The sequence below is a fragment of the Brachyhypopomus gauderio genome, chromosome 18 (assembly GCF_052324685.1).
Source record: "Brachyhypopomus gauderio isolate BG-103 chromosome 18, BGAUD_0.2, whole genome shotgun sequence".
Classification (NCBI taxonomy): Eukaryota; Metazoa; Chordata; class Actinopteri; order Gymnotiformes; family Hypopomidae; genus Brachyhypopomus; species Brachyhypopomus gauderio.
This window is the reverse complement of record NC_135228.1, coordinates 17,871,161-17,886,640: the sequence shown is the minus strand read 5'-3', so window position 1 is coordinate 17,886,640 and position 15,480 is coordinate 17,871,161. Positions and strand designations below refer to the sequence as shown.

The 15,480-nt window shown below is 40.1% G+C and overlaps 2 protein-coding genes across 3 annotated transcripts; one reads left to right on the top strand and one right to left on the bottom strand.

The window, feature by feature from the left end:
* The first annotated feature begins 40 nt into the window (after positions 1–40).
* On the top strand, positions 41–7,744 carry capslb (calcyphosine-like b). 2 transcript variants are annotated; one of them, XM_076980291.1, is made up of 5 exons: positions 41–338; positions 1,220–1,359; positions 1,461–1,638; positions 1,722–1,931; positions 2,196–3,230. In XM_076980291.1, exons 2-5 carry the CDS (start codon positions 1,223–1,225, stop codon positions 2,298–2,300), a joined length of 630 nt encoding a protein of 209 aa, XP_076836406.1. In that variant the 5' UTR covers positions 41–338; positions 1,220–1,222; the 3' UTR covers positions 2,301–3,230. The 2 variants fall into 2 exon arrangements, with proteins under 2 accessions (XP_076836406.1, XP_076836407.1); XM_076980292.1 differs by lacking the exon at positions 2,196–3,230 and adding an exon at positions 7,608–7,744 and having other exon boundaries at positions 43–338.
* On the bottom strand, positions 6,328–9,618 carry il7r (interleukin 7 receptor). Its single transcript, XM_076980290.1, has 8 exons — positions 9,465–9,618; positions 8,949–9,060; positions 8,719–8,861; positions 8,493–8,626; positions 8,251–8,404; positions 8,053–8,143; positions 7,896–7,968; positions 6,328–7,779 (listed from the first exon to the last, which is right to left on the bottom strand). The coding sequence occupies exons 1-8, from the start codon at positions 9,589–9,591 to the stop codon at positions 7,417–7,419; spliced, it is 1,197 nt and encodes a 398-aa protein (XP_076836405.1). The 5' UTR covers positions 9,592–9,618; the 3' UTR covers positions 6,328–7,416.
* Between the last annotated feature and the right edge of the window lie 5,862 nt (positions 9,619–15,480).

Genomic DNA, 15,480 nt, shown 5'->3' with positions numbered 1-15,480 from the left:
CTGGCTCTCAGAAAGATCATGTTTCTCTGGAACCTGTGTGCTTCATTGTAATTTTGAAGTGAATCTTTGTACTTTCAGTGATGCTGTTTAAATCTCTTCTGACAGGCAGTGGGCAGAAATTCTGTCGTCTGTGTCTTCCTGTTTCAAAGGCCAGCGTATGGTTACTCATGTAACACACACACACACACTATAGTTGAGCGTTACCCACAGACAGTGCGGAAGAGCGCCCCCCTACGGCCACAAGTCCAACTGTTGCGGCGTAAGGCCGGAACGACCTGGGCATTTCGTTGTTATGGCAACTGCGACGCTTTGGCATCGAAGAGCGCACGGAAGTTGAGGTAAGGTAGGCAGTTCCACCTCTCCAAATAGATATATATGATGTGTCTCCAAATAGATCTTTCTTTCTCACTTGATTAAAATTAATACCCGCCGACGATGGTAGTAAACTGACGATCATTGTCGTCGTGTAGACTTCCCATTAGGTAGTCTATCTATCTAGATCCGTCAGAGCAGCGACACTGGGATTATAATCCACACCGGCTACACAGTAAACACACGGAGCAGCTGTATCAAAGACGGAAAATAGGGTTTAATCCGATGATATTAAAGAAAATGATCTCCAAAGAATGAAATATAATTCAATAGCTAGTTAGCCAACAACCAACTTGATCAATTTGGCCAGCGGGCAGCAGGATGTGGCTTGTGTTAGCTGCCTGGCGTGTACAGTTCAGATGTGTGTTGGTGTTGTGTGTGTTTGTGTTGTGTGTGTTGGTGTAGTGTGTGTTTGTGTTGTGTGTGCTGGTGTTGTGTGTTGGTGTTGTGTGTGTTCATGTTATGTGTGTTGGTGTTGTGTGTGTTCATGTTATGTGTGTTGGTGTTGTGTGTGTTGGTGTTATGTGTGTTCATGTTATGTGTGTTGGTGTTGTGTGTGTGTTCATGTTATGTGTGTTGGTGTTATGTGTGTTGGTGTTGTGTGTTTGTGTTGGTGTTGTGTGTGTTGGTGTTATGTGTGTTTGTGTTGTGTGTTGGTGTTATGTGTGTTTGTGTTATGTGTGTTAGTGTTGTGTGTGTTCATGTTATGTGTGTGTGTTCATGTTATGTGTGTTGGTGTTATGTGTGTTGGTGTTGTGTGTTTGTGTTGGTGTTGTGTGTGTTGGTGTTATGTGTGTTTGTGTTGTGTGTTGGTGTTGTGTTGATGTTGTGTCTAATCTGGTTCTAGGTCATGGCAGGGACGTCTCGTCATGACAGGGATATGGCGATAAATGCCAAGAAGCAGTTGTCTAATTGTACTGATCCAGTGGAGCGCCTCCGGCTGCAGTGTTTGTCCCGAGGATCGGCTGGGATTAAAGGGCTGAGCAGGTGAGCTTCAGCCCCACCATGCTGGGTGTTGTTCTCGACTTCTTCTCGACTGTTTCTAATGCGTTTTAATACCCGTCTGGCTGTTGTTCTCTTTTTGTTAGAGCCTTTCGGATCATGGATGATGACAACAATCGCTCGTTGGACTTGAAAGAGTTCACTAAGGGTCTGAACGACTATGGTGTGCTTATGGAGAAAACGGAGGCCCTGACGCTTTTTCAGATTTTTGATAAGGACGGCAGTGGGCAGATTGACTTCGATGAGTTTCTCCTCACACTTAGGGTAAATGTACACTTGGCAGGAGCTAAGCTTTGGTCTGTTTGTTCGTTCCTGGGTGAAAGTAGTCTTTATGCTTTTAATTACAGCCACCCATGTCAAATGCGAGGAAGGAGGTCATATTGCAAGCATTTAAAAAGCTTGATAAGACTGGTGATGGTGTTGTCACCATTGAAGATTTGAGGGGAGTCTATAATGTCAAACATCACCCAAAATATCAGAATGGGGAGTGGACAGAGGAGCAAATCTTTCGGAAATTCTTGGACAGCTTTGACTCTCCTGATGACAAAGATGGACAGGTATGGCATTATTCCACCAGGCCAGGGATTGTCTGTTTAAAGCACATCATCTTGTTCATCAGTGTGAGTTGATGAGAAATAGTCTTATTTTTATAAGTCTTATATTTCTGTTTCAGATTTAAATAAGTTCAGATCTTGTCAGTGCAACTTTAAGCTTTAGATTTCTTTCGCTACGCTACTAACTATGTAAAGTATTAAATGAATAATAATGAGTACATATTCAGTAATGAGTACTGTTAAATTACACCCTGTTTTATACATCAGGTCACACAAGAAGAGTTTTTCAATTACTACGCTGGTGTGAGCGCCTCCATTGACACAGATGTCTACTTTATAGTAATGATGAAAAATGCCTGGAAACTTAACTAATGTCTTCAAACATTCATTCTAGGGTAAAGAGCTCAGATTGAGCTCCTTCATTCTCCTAAAAGCAATGAGTGCTGCAAACAATATTTTTAACCAATCAGCACCAGGATGATTAATTGCAAATATACCTGCCCAGAATCTATCAAATCGGTTTCTCTGTAACACAAAATTTTAATGTACAGACCACAACATCAAGAAAAGTGAACACCTTTAGGGTGTTTCCTGTGGTGTTGTCCTGTTTACACTGAGGAGTTAAGTAAAAGTTCTGTGGGACACTTTTGACAAGTTTGTTTGTGGCTTTAGAACTATTAAATAACTCAAAAATAACATTATGGCTTCACTTTATAGTGAAGCCAAATTAAGCATGTTGCTTAATTTATAAAGGAAATTAAGGAACTTGTTTTGCTAGAATCAAGGCGCAGGTATTGGATGGAAGTTACATGCAAATCAGAGGGATGCACTTAAAATCTATTTCTGTGATTTTAATTTTTTCAGCACTAAAATACTTTGTCGGTTGGGAACCTACAGACCTGTCCTAAATGGCTTTGGATCAACTATCCTGTTTCTCAAATAATAGATTAATAATACTTAGTGACTTCTTAACAGAACAGTATTTCTCACTCAAGGCAAGCAGAGGCTTTGATGGTGTTTGTCTGCTCCACAAGCATCTCTGTGATCTGTAGAAACAGGTGATGTGGTGAGCCTGCTGGATTAAAACTGCGTTTGGCTGTATGAAAGACACCTTTTGCACCTGCTTGATTTCTGAAATGAGAAATACAAATTTAGCCCATCGAGGCCAGAAATATACATTTAGAAATGTACATAGATTCACCCCTCTTTCTGATCTTGGGTAGTTTCACCATTTGTGTTTTATTCTTCTGTTTTATAGCTATATATATAATATATTTGTATATTGAAGTGGTATAATTTGTTTTATAATAGTAATCTCATTGGCTGACTTGCCTCTAGGTAACAAAAGAAGAATTTCTCAACTACTACAGTGGAGTCAGTGCCTCCATCGACAGTGATGTATATTTTATTCTAATGATGAAGACTGCGTGGAAGCTTTAACTAATTGGTTAAACATTTTTAAGATATTGATTTTTTAGAATTACTATTTAATATTTGTGAACCATGTAGATCATGAATAATGAAATAATTTCTTGAATTTTCTCCTACCTTCCTAACTCCTATATTTAAATAATAGATCTTAATGTTTTGATATAGATAAATCAAAATTAAATCAAATATATTTCTATAGCGCTTTTCACAACACATGTTGTCACAAAGCGCTTTACAGGATTTACAAGGTTAAGATAAGTGTTTGTTTGATAGTATCTTTTATCACCTATAATCATTTTAGCTTTTTAAATGAGATGTAATTTATTGTTGATTATTAGCCTAGAATTTGAGATGTTTTACTATAATTAAAATAGAATGGAAAGAGTATTTATTTGAAACACAGTTACAGTGAAAATCTACATGCAGTTGCTGAATTCTGTTAATCAATGTCTTAAATATCTGTTTATGTAATGGAAACATTATCCTGTCAATACTATATACTGACAATAAATGTCAGGATGAAAAAGATGAAAGAATATCTTATCAAAGTTATATTTAGCTACTATATGTAGGGATGGGAACTGCAGAATACAATGCCATTTTGGTTATTTTTTTCCCATGGTTTTGTAGCATCCAAACACGTGTGTGTGTGTGTGTGTACTTCACTACAATTTTTTTTCTTAAGTTCATAGTGTACTGCAGTGTGTGTCTGTGTATATTAGTCAAATGTATTTAATAGCGCATTGTACAACATGTTGTCACAAAGCAGCTTTGGCACAGGTCCAGATCAATAATGAGCAAGCCAGAGGCAGTGCCATGGAAAATCTCCCTAGGCAGGGATTCGGAAGAAACCTTGGGATGACCAAGGCTCAAAAGGGAACCCATCCTCCATTGAGCAGCCTGCAAGTAAAAGTCCATATTTAAAGTTCTAATATAGTTCTATAGTTCCAATTATAGTTCTAATTCCAGGCGGAGCAGTCACAGTCCCTCCAGTGTAGATGTTGGGCCTCAGGTATGTATGGTAGGTAGGAGTCGACATTGGTCCGTTCACTGGCGGTAATGACACATCCATCCACGGCGTCGACACATCCACTGGCAAGCCAGATCAAATCCTATGCACTTGTACATAATTGTCTTTGGTAGAAGCATGTAACCAGGATATAAAATACAGGTTAAATATGTGAATATCAATTTAAACAACCATATATATATATATATAGCACACATGCCAGACACACATGCATATAGCTCCAGCAGGCTTATCTATAGCAGCATTACTAATGGGAGGGGCCTGGGGGTGACCACAGTCACGAGGTCTCACTGAGCCATTGCTTTTCATTATGAGTCATTATCATACCTAGACTGAATGCATGACAAGGCTGGATGACAGCATCAACACCTCAGATTACCAGAAGACTCAATGACTGGGGGCCTCTGAGCTCCACGTCTTAACATGTAAAATATTAACTGAAGGCTGGATTAAATAGGTGAGTCTTAAGTCTAAAGATTTAAAGGTAGGAACTGCACCAAAATGTCACAAAGTGCCTGCCTGTCTGCTTGTCTGTCTGTTTGTCTATTACAGAATTAGATAAAGATTGAGTTAGATTTTGTGCAAAAGTTTCCTCATTGTTTTGGAGTGAGCACAGCAGGCAGGCAGTAAATGATTATAACAATGAGGAAACTTCTGCACAAAATCTATCTATCTAGATCTTTATCTATCTTTGTATATATATATATATATATATATATATATATATATATATATATATATATATATATATATAGCCAAAAGTATTCGCTCACCCATCCAAATTATTGGAATAAGACGTTCCAATCACTTCCATGGCCATAGGTGTATAACATTAAGCATCTAGGCATGTAGACTGTTTTTTACAAACATTTGTGGTGAAAGAATGGGTCGCTCTCAGGAGCTCAGTGAACTCCAGCGTGGAACTGTGATAGGATGCCACCTGTGCAACAAATCCAGTCGTGAAATTTCCTCCTAAATATTCAGTCAACTGTCAGCTGTATTATAAGAAAATGGAAGTGTTTGGGAACGACAACAACTCAGTCATGAAGTGGTAGGCCACGTAAACTGACAGAGAGGGCTCAGCGATGCTGAAGCGCATAGTGTGAAGAGGTCGGCAACTTTCTGCAGAGTCAGTAACTACAGACATCCAAACTTCATGTGGCCTTCAGATTAGCACAAGAACAGTGCACAGAGAACTTCATGGAATAGGTTTCCATGGTCGAGCAGCTGCATCAAAGCCATACATCACCAAGTGCAATGCAAAGCGTTAGATGCTGTGGTGTAAAGCGTGCTGCTACTGGACTCTAGAGCAGTGGAGGCGCAATTTTGGACAATTCCATGCTCCCAACATTGTGGGAACAGTTTGGAGCTGGCCCCATCCTCTTCCAACATGACTGTGCACCAGTGCACAAAGCAAGGTCCATAAAGACATGGATGGCACAGTCTGGTGTGGATGAACTTGACTGGCCTGCACAGACTCCTGACCTCAACCCAATAGAACACCTTTGGGATGAATTAGAGCGGAGACTGAGAGCCAGGCCTTCTCTTCCAACATCAGTATGTGACCTCACAAGTGCGTTTCTGGAAGAATGGTCAAAAATAAACACACTCCTAAACCTTGTGGACAGCCTTCCCAGAAGAGATGAAGCTGCAAAGGGTGAACCAATGCTATATTGAACCAATGCTATATTGAACCAATGCTATATTGAACCAATGTTATATTGAACCAATGCTATATTGAACCAATGTTATATTGAACCAATGCTATATTGAACCAATGCTATATTGAACCAATGCTATATTGAACCAATGCTATATTGAACCAATGTTATATTGAACCAATGTTATATTGAATATGTGAGTCAAGGAAGGTGAGTGAATACATTTGGCAAAATAATGTATTTATATACACACTATTAATAAAAGCAGTCAGAAAAGTAATGATTGTATTGTAGGACTTTTATTGTACAACATTGAAAACTTACGTTGTAAATACTTTGTGGTAAAACAATAATTACTCCCTTTATTGCCCTTTATTTATCCCCACTTATTCCTACATTTATTCCCATTGCACTTTAATGTCTGAAAATATAAAATGTCTTATACATAGTTGAATATAAAACAAAAATTCTCAAAAACATATACTTGAGTCTTATTATGAGTTATCTTTCAGGGCAAATATATAAGAATACATTGCCTTCTGATACATAATTAAACATATGCAAGCACAAATATGAAAAAATGCTATATACCATTCACCATATTAAGTCGTTGTGCTAGGAAGCTTTGTAATATTAAATGCGTCAAAGCTAGCAGCACTTATGGTATTATTTTATGTCATCAGCAGTAATATCTTAGAAGGTGAGCTACAGTAGAGCGTGGTGCTAGTAACACTGAGGTCACGGGGCACATGTGCTGTCGTCCTGGCGATTGTGTAAGCAGCTTAAGCATTTCAGCTATGATGTAAGTGTAAACAGAACCTGTCAGATGAGCAGCCCCAACTCTCTTCTGCATAGTTTGTGTTGCTAACATTAATGCATTACTAACATAACTAACTGCATACATACTGGGATAACAGCTACAGTTCAAAGGTCAAACACAGTGGTGAAGATCCATGACGTGGCAGCGTGAGGTCACAGAACAGAAACACAAATGAGCGTGATCGTTATTCTGGAATGTCGTCCTGTTGTTAGTAGAAATGGCCGATTGCGCTGAAGATGGCAATAGAACTTGTATTGCTTTTACAAATCCAAGCAGCCGAATAACACTTTTTTTTAACATTCAAAGATAACACTTAGCAGCAAGTGACAGTGGACATTTGACACCTGTTGTACGGTTGTCTATGCACTTGTATTATATTTCTCTTGCAAGTTCATCCAACACACAAATGTCTTCCATTCCAAACAAAACATCTATATTTGTTGGCCACTGGCCACTGATAGTCATCCAGCAAATTTGGCAATATGAAACCCTGAGAAGGAGAGCAGACCTCCACGGATAAAGATTAAAATGTGCAGCACATTTTCCTCACTGTGTTTTATAAAGGCTGGACATAGTGACATAGGTCTCATCCTTATAATCTCTGTGAAGAGCAGCTAGACTCTGGCAGCCAACATTATTGTCTTCTTCCTCAGCAGACACCGTCTGATCCAGCAGCTTAAGTTTCAGGTGGGACATCTTCGCCTCAAGGCTTAGATCATCTCTATCCTGTGTTTCAGTCAGCGATGCAGGCCGAGAACATTTTAGATTCATAACTCCACTGGTGCAACGTCCTATGATGGCAGTGTGACCCTCACTGAGGACAGGAGTGAGGTGCATCTCTTCCGTATAATCCACACGATTAATATTGACATCACTGAACATTTCTGGGCTAAAACTCACAGGTGGGTGCTGTAACAAAAGTGTTTGCATTTCTGTTTAAATCATTTTTTACACCCATTTTTGCATTTCCAACTTGACACATATACTGTATATGGTTATTGTAGGGAATCACTAAAATGACTTACCTCTTTTAACCTGTGTATCTGAGCAAGAGTGTCCTTTGGGTGCGGGACATTTGGAGAAATAAAGGCTTTTATTCTGGGGGAGATAACGTGTATTAGGTTGACCAACGTGTATTAGGTTATTTTTTTCTTAAAATTTCAGATAAGAGATGAGACTTACTCTTTGTGTTGTAGGACCACCAACCAGATGACGATCAGCACAACGACAGTCGTGCACAGAAGGATGATAATTGGAGCTTGGTCTGCTTGGTCTAAGTACAAATTTTAGACAATTAAAGAATGCACAAATGTTGAATGTACAAATGGCTAATTGTGATGTGTTTCACACATGATACACAAACTGATCTGAAAATTCCACCTGAATTCACGAGGAAACTTTTCTCTGGGCTCCAGTTAGTCCAACTGCCATTGAAATAATCGATGGGTTTGGCTCTCACACGCACATAGTATTCCCCACTGTCTGTCAGCAATTCTTTGCCTATGGTCACTTGCTGGTATTTAATTTTCAATGTCTGATAAAAAAAAATGCACAACTATGGTTTTGGAAATTAACATGATTGTGGCATAATTAAGCTGATGTGGATGAATAATTAAGACTACCTTGTTGATTGATTTCCCCCTGATTTGCATCTCAAATTCAGGGTTGGTGACATAGATATGGTTGTATTTAATGACTATAACCGCCTCATCAATCTTGAATGTAGCATTGACTATTTCAGGGGTTGGGATTTTTACTGTAAGCAATAATACAAAGTTGAGACAGAATTGAAAGACTGACAATGCTGACTCAGTATTGATTTCAAATAGGGGGATTTTCACCACATACCCATTTTCGCCAAGCTGATATCTTGAACATGCACTTCCCCTTCCTTAAAGTGGGTCTTCAGCTTATAGCGTCCCAGAATACTCAGATTCTCAAAGCTAAAACTATCACGCCCCAAGGTGCCATTAGAACAGACAGAATCTGAGCTGAAGAAGAAAAGAGGTTGCCTCAGATATGGTTTTTAACAACAAGATGTAAATAATTTTTTTTAACTACCAGTAATGGAGCACTACCAAAGCGATGCAAATTCAATGTCATCAGTGTCTCCACTAGCCAAGAAGCAGGTGAGGTCCGACTGTTTGAAGGTCAGTGAGGATGAGCAGAAAACCTCTTGAGCAGTGTCATCTGTCTCAGAGAACATTGTTAGGAGATATGGTGGACCTTCACTTGTTAGCAATGAACAGCTGTTGCTAATAATGTGTTGCTTAATCAATGTATAGAACCCATTTAAGAAGTCCGTTCATACAAGGTAGTAGTATTTAAAAAGTTGTTTAATTTATGCTCTTCTGTCAACATTGTAAAGATTTTTAAAGATGCCAATAGGAACAGTGTAAGCATTTTGTATATAAAATACATAAAAGATGGGAATAATGGGATGTATGAGTTCAGTAGGAATGAGATCAGAAAGAACATTACATTAAAAAAACATGTCATTTATAAATATTCATAACATGCTCCTTACTACCTACAAACATCTATTCACGGCTTTATATGTGAAACATTTCAGTAAAATAAAGCTGATCTCTTACCATAATCACCACTGTCAGAATATGCAGAAAAGGGACACAGTATTGACAATATCCATAAAACATATGCCATTTGTTGGCCTGTGACTGTATTAATGATCCAGCATTGCACAGCGTTCCAACGCTTCATTGCAGGCAGACGTGGGCAAGACAACTGACGAGTGCGTGTGTACTGTGTTCCTCTGTATTTATACCGCAGTACAGAGGGGGAGGGAGGGTTGGTTGCATTTTCGTGGTGATGTGTGATAAAAAAAAATAATGTTAAATGTTTAAAAATACAGCACACCTAGCTTTTGATATCCATTGAGAAGGTTTAGAAGTATGATTGGAGAAACAGGTTAAACGAGTCAGACTGGTTTAAAACAAAAAGAAGGTTCATCAGTATGAAAAGCAAGGGAAGACACAAAACAGAAGTGCAGACTGGATAGACTTTTGAAAGGATGTTTGTTTTATAATTTTTTGTCTCACTTAAAAATGCAAACTAGTTTGCAGTTTCTTTTTGTATTGCTTTGCGTTTTAATATGCCCACTTGATAGAATACATCCTGAAAAATGTCTTAATTCCCAAATAAAGAATGAAGAAATTATCAGTTTAAACCAACAATTGGCTACATTAAAATCAATTCTGTCAGTATGTTTTGACTTAAAGTGTTTGCAATTTCAATGCATTTTTGAAGCAAAAGTGAAATAAAAAATCTTAACACATACCTACAATCTAGAAAAACAAAAACAAGTGGTAACGTGCTTCAGCCCACTTCCTTTCACCTCTGGTAATTGGGGTTACATCAGAATGAGGCCAGCATCTTCACTCGCTCCCCATAGGCCTCAGTACTGTATACACTATTACTTATTCTAGATACTAGTACTTACTACTATATACACTATTACTTACTCTAGATACTAGTACTTACTACTATATACACTATTACTTACTCTAGATACTAGTACTTACTACTATATACACTATTACTTACTCTAGATACTAGTACTTACTACTATATACACTATTACTTACTCTAGATACTAGTACTTACTACTATATATACTATTACTTACTATATATCCTAGAACTTACTACTATATACACTATTACTTACTCTAGATACTAGTACTTACTACTATATACACTATTACTTACTCTAGATACTAGTACTTACTACTATATATACTATTACTTACTCTAGATACTAGTACTTACTACTATATATACTATTACTTACTATATACCCTAGTACTTACTACTATATACACTATTACTTACTCTAGATACTAGTACTTACTACTATATACACTATTACTCACTATATATCCTAGCACTTACTATTACTTACTATATATCCTAGTACTTACTTACTATATATCCTAGTACTTACTACTATATATACTATTACTTACTATATATACTGTATATATATATGTGTGTGTGTGTGTGTGTGTGTGTGTGTGTGTGTGTGTGTGTGTGTGTGTGTGTGTGTGTGTGTGTGTGTGTGCATGAAATGAACTATATCAAGTTTAAGGGAACTGACAGTGAGAACTAAGAGAGTGAAACAGAGAGGTAAAGTAAAGGTAATTTTCAAATCAGAGGGCGGTTAGTGTGCTGTCTAGTAATGTGCTGTTGTCATTACACCCATACATTTATTAACAGCAATAATTATTGTAAGAAATGTTGACATTTTAAAGTTTGTTTAAGAATGCTCGCATCTGGATCACGGACTGCATGGATTCTCAACATATAGCTTAAATTGTGAGGCCAGCTAATCAGTTACACTTGGAAAAGTGAATGGGGAACTAACTGTTAGTGAGGTTCCTCAATATTTGCTCTGGGGTTTAGTCTGCCCTCTGCTCTGAGCCTTTCTCCAGCAGCTGTGGGGTTTAGTTGTCAGACCTCTGCTCTGGGCCTTAGTCCAGCAGCTGTGGGGTTTAGTCTGACCTCTGCCCTGGGCCTTTCTCCAGCAGCTGTGGGGTTTAGTCTGGCCTCTGCCCTGGGCCTTTCTCCAGCAGATGTGGGGTTTAGTCTGTCCTCTGCTCTGGGCCTTAGTCCAGAAGCTGTGGGGTTTAGTCTGGCCTCTGCTCTGGGCCTTAGTCCAGAAGCTGTGGGGTTTAGTCTGGCCTCTGCCCTGGGCCTTTCTCCAGCAGCTGTGGGGTTTAGTCTGGCCTCTGCTCTGGGCCTTAGTCCAGAAGCTGTGGGGTTTAGTCTGGCCTCTGCCCTGGGCCTTTCTCCAGCAGCTGTGGGGTTTAGTCTGGCCTCTGCTCTGGGCCTTAGTCCAGCAGCTGTGGGGTTTAGTCTGGCCTCTGCCCTGGGCCTTTCTCCAGCAGCTGTGGGGTTTAGTCTGGCCTCTGCCCTGGGCCTTTCTCCAGCAGCTGTGGGGTTTAGTCTGGCCTCTGCCCTGGGCCTTTCTCCAGAAGCTGTGGGGTTTAGTCTGGCCTCTGCTCTGGGCCTTTCTCCAGCAGCTGTGGGGTTTAGTCTGGCCTCTGCTCTGGGCCTTAGTCCAGCAGCTCTGGGAGTTTGAGTGTGTAGTATTTTCACTGTTCCAAAGATCGCACACGTCTGGACTAAGGTCTGATTAGAGCACTGATCCATTTGTGGGTCACGAGCCATGGACGTAACACTGATAACATGAGTCACAGGCCAACTAAAGGAAATTTGGAAGCATAAATGTTGTTTTATTTCCAGTGCTTTACAAAGTGCAGAGAAGAGAGACTGTGGTTGCTTGGCTTGTGTACCTGCACATGCACACTTCCTGCACAAACACAGGATGGTGATTATTGCTGTGCTCACTCCAAAACAATGAGGAAACCTTTGCACAAAATCTATCTCTCTATCTATCTATTTATCTATCTATCTAGATCTTTAACTATCTTTGTAATCTTTGTAAAATATATATATTGACATCTGTTCACAGAATTCATCCTTGATAGTACGGCAAATATATATTTGTCCATTCAACAAATAAGGACATCTTTCAGTTCAATGTCACCCTGTAAAATGATGCAGGCACGGATGTGAGCAGACAGACCCATCATGGTTGGTAATCTACTTTTCTGTCTGTCAGTCAACCACAGTTGTAACTGTGGTATGGAGTTGGATGGCAGCTGTTAGAAAATCAACTCATGATCACAACGGTAAGTTCACCTGAGAAAATCCAGTGACAAACCCCTCTGGTCTCTTTGGCAAGGCAAGAAAGCAACAGATCTTACGACAAGCCTGTTTCTCATGAAGGTTCATTGTTTTTCAGTCATTAAATTCCCCTTCAACGTGAACCTCTACAAAGCCAGTAAATACTTATGAATACTTTTCACCTAAAGAGCAACACACAGTGTACGTGTGCTTTAATGGAGTCACAATGAGTCATTGTGTAACAGGCCAGGGGACAGTGGTACATATCTGCTATGGGGAGCTGCTTATCCCTCACTGGTGGCACGCGTAATGTTTTTACTGTATTATTATTTTTTTTTTTTACATACTCGAGTAAAAACCCTACACTGTCTCTAGACAGTGAGAGCTGGAAATGTTTGTTTCAGAGGTGGGGGTGGGGGGGGGTTCAGAGTGAGACAGAGATGGCAAAGGTAGGCAGCCTTTGCTAGATGGAGCAGCTCTTGTGCGGGGCGGTGGCCGCGGGTTCGCGAGTGTGCCCGTGGGCGGCTGCTGCGGTTACCTGCCTGAATTCGAGAGCGCGAGCGTGCCGGGGGGAACGAGGAGGAAGCACACTCCTCCTGTTTTGTTCCACCGTGCTTTGTCATCTTTTTTTTTTCTTCAGAAATGCAGTGACATGTTTTCCTTCTGCTATCGCAGTGATAATCACCTCTTTCACATCAAATGGCTCACACCAAGTGGCTTGAGTTCTGCTGACCAGACCGTTCGAAGAGCGTTTGGTGGGCCCGGAGCTACAGCAGGTATTGAAGGCAACAAGCCTTCGAGATACAGGATGAGAACAAACCCCCTAAAACCACACTCCCAACACTAGAGGCCCCTATCTCACACACTATCTCTGAACAACAGCTTCAGTGCTTTATCTGCATGCTGCAGTCACGTACTGAGAACTCTGGGATGGTTCTCGCTCTCTCATCTCTTTGCTGTCATTGTGGTCAACCTCCTTTGAGCTCCTCACTCTTCTGTGCCATGCGCTTCAGTGCTCAGCAGACGGAGCTGCGCCCCGTGGGAGCGCACGGATCTCGCTAACCAGGTCTCGCTGTGAACCACCCCACCCCCCCCTCTCCCTGCGTGTGTAGCTTCCCCTTTAGAACAGCTTTAGAACGGGGCTTCGAAAAAGGACGCTCGCCAGTGATGGTGAGATGACATCAATGGATGGAGGTAATAAAATTACAGCTCAAGAGGAACAAATCACACACCACTGAATCACATCAGCGAGAGAGAGAGAGAGAGAGAGAGAGAGAGAGAGAGATGAAGTGTGAGACAGGAAAAGGTCAGGATATGCAAACAAGGGTTCTGAAGACCCACTTGAGGGTGTCTGAAGCTCTTATAATCCACAGGTATCAGCAACAAAAAACACAACAATGAGATTAAAACAACATGACTAGCTTGAGTGACACTAGAATGTATAGAGTACAGCAAAAAACACTAGGGAGCAAGGATTCTTGCTCATGATATCATACATTTTGTTTACTCAGTCAGGTAAAAAAAAGTGTTTGCACAGCCATATGACTGATGACTTCCTGTTATTTAGTTACCACAAACCAAGAAAAACACGAGTCAGACATGCAGTGTGCTTTAGCAATCTGTGACCGTTAGCAGTATGCGTTTGGGTATGGGAAAGAGCACAGGAACCAGTTCACAAGACCACAGTGCAAAAAGCCACAGAAAGGATATTAGAAAAAGAGGGAAGGGGCGAGAGAACGAGAGGTTAGAGGTGCACATAGGTATGTAGTATTTCTGCCTTTTAACCAATATCTCACAGCCATTCAACATGTAGTATTCTGTACATTTCAAAATCTGCTCCAGAAGACTCTTAGGGTTAGGGTTAATCAGCAACCACTCATGTACACACTACTGACTCGTTTGCTAATGCATAGAGGTTACGGGCCCTTGGGTGAAGGTGTTAACTGGAGCAGAGAGGGTGAAAGGTGAAAGGTGAAAGGTTTGACCCCAACTCTACTCGCTAGGATACCACATCACCAACATCTTCCTACATTACTTAAGACATCACATAGCATTTGACCTTCAAAGCAGTAGAGAATCCTAGAGAAAACCACAGTGAGTTTCAAAACAGATAAAAAAAACAACAGAGTTAAATAGATACATTTAGAACAGCTGATGATTCTCCAGATGTCTTTATATCTAAAAAAAACAATTTTGTAAGCAGTTGTTCCTGCCAGTTTGTATCTTTGATGGTGTCACTGAGACACTGTAGGTCAGAGGGCATCACCGTACAGTTTGGCGTTTTCCTGCTCCAGCTCATGATAATGTGATAACTACCCCCAACCCCTAATTGAAGCATCTTTACATTTGGTCGAGCAGGGGGTGCAGAACACCTCTCCTGAATTCCTTTCACTTGTTTTTCTATTAAAGGAAAACCCAGATACAAATGAGTGTTCAGCAAATTTCTTTGCATGTGGTCTGGATAAAAAATAATTCTTAGGATCATCTGACACTACACAGTAGAATAGGCTAATGAAAAGACAGTGGGGCTAAATCAGAGTATTCATGCAAGACTGACCTGATTTTTGGGGGGTTTTTTGTCATTTTTTTAAGGGGACAGGAGGGCTAACATTCAAAATCTTTCCACGGTTTTTACGTAAAGCACAATAGTATAATATAAAGTGTTAAAGTATAGTCCAAACTGCTAGCTCATGCAGGGACGAAACCTTCATACCAGCAATGAGATATGACACAGTGTCACTGGTTAAGCAGCCTTCTGTAATGACTGTAAAGATCCTTTCTGCTTTTAGAGACCGCTGAATAATTAAAATGTCCAAATTAGTTCTCACATCCCCTATGCTCTCTAAGTGTATGCTCTCTATTTTAATGTTGGAGCTTCACTCTCTATTACTAGCCATCACAG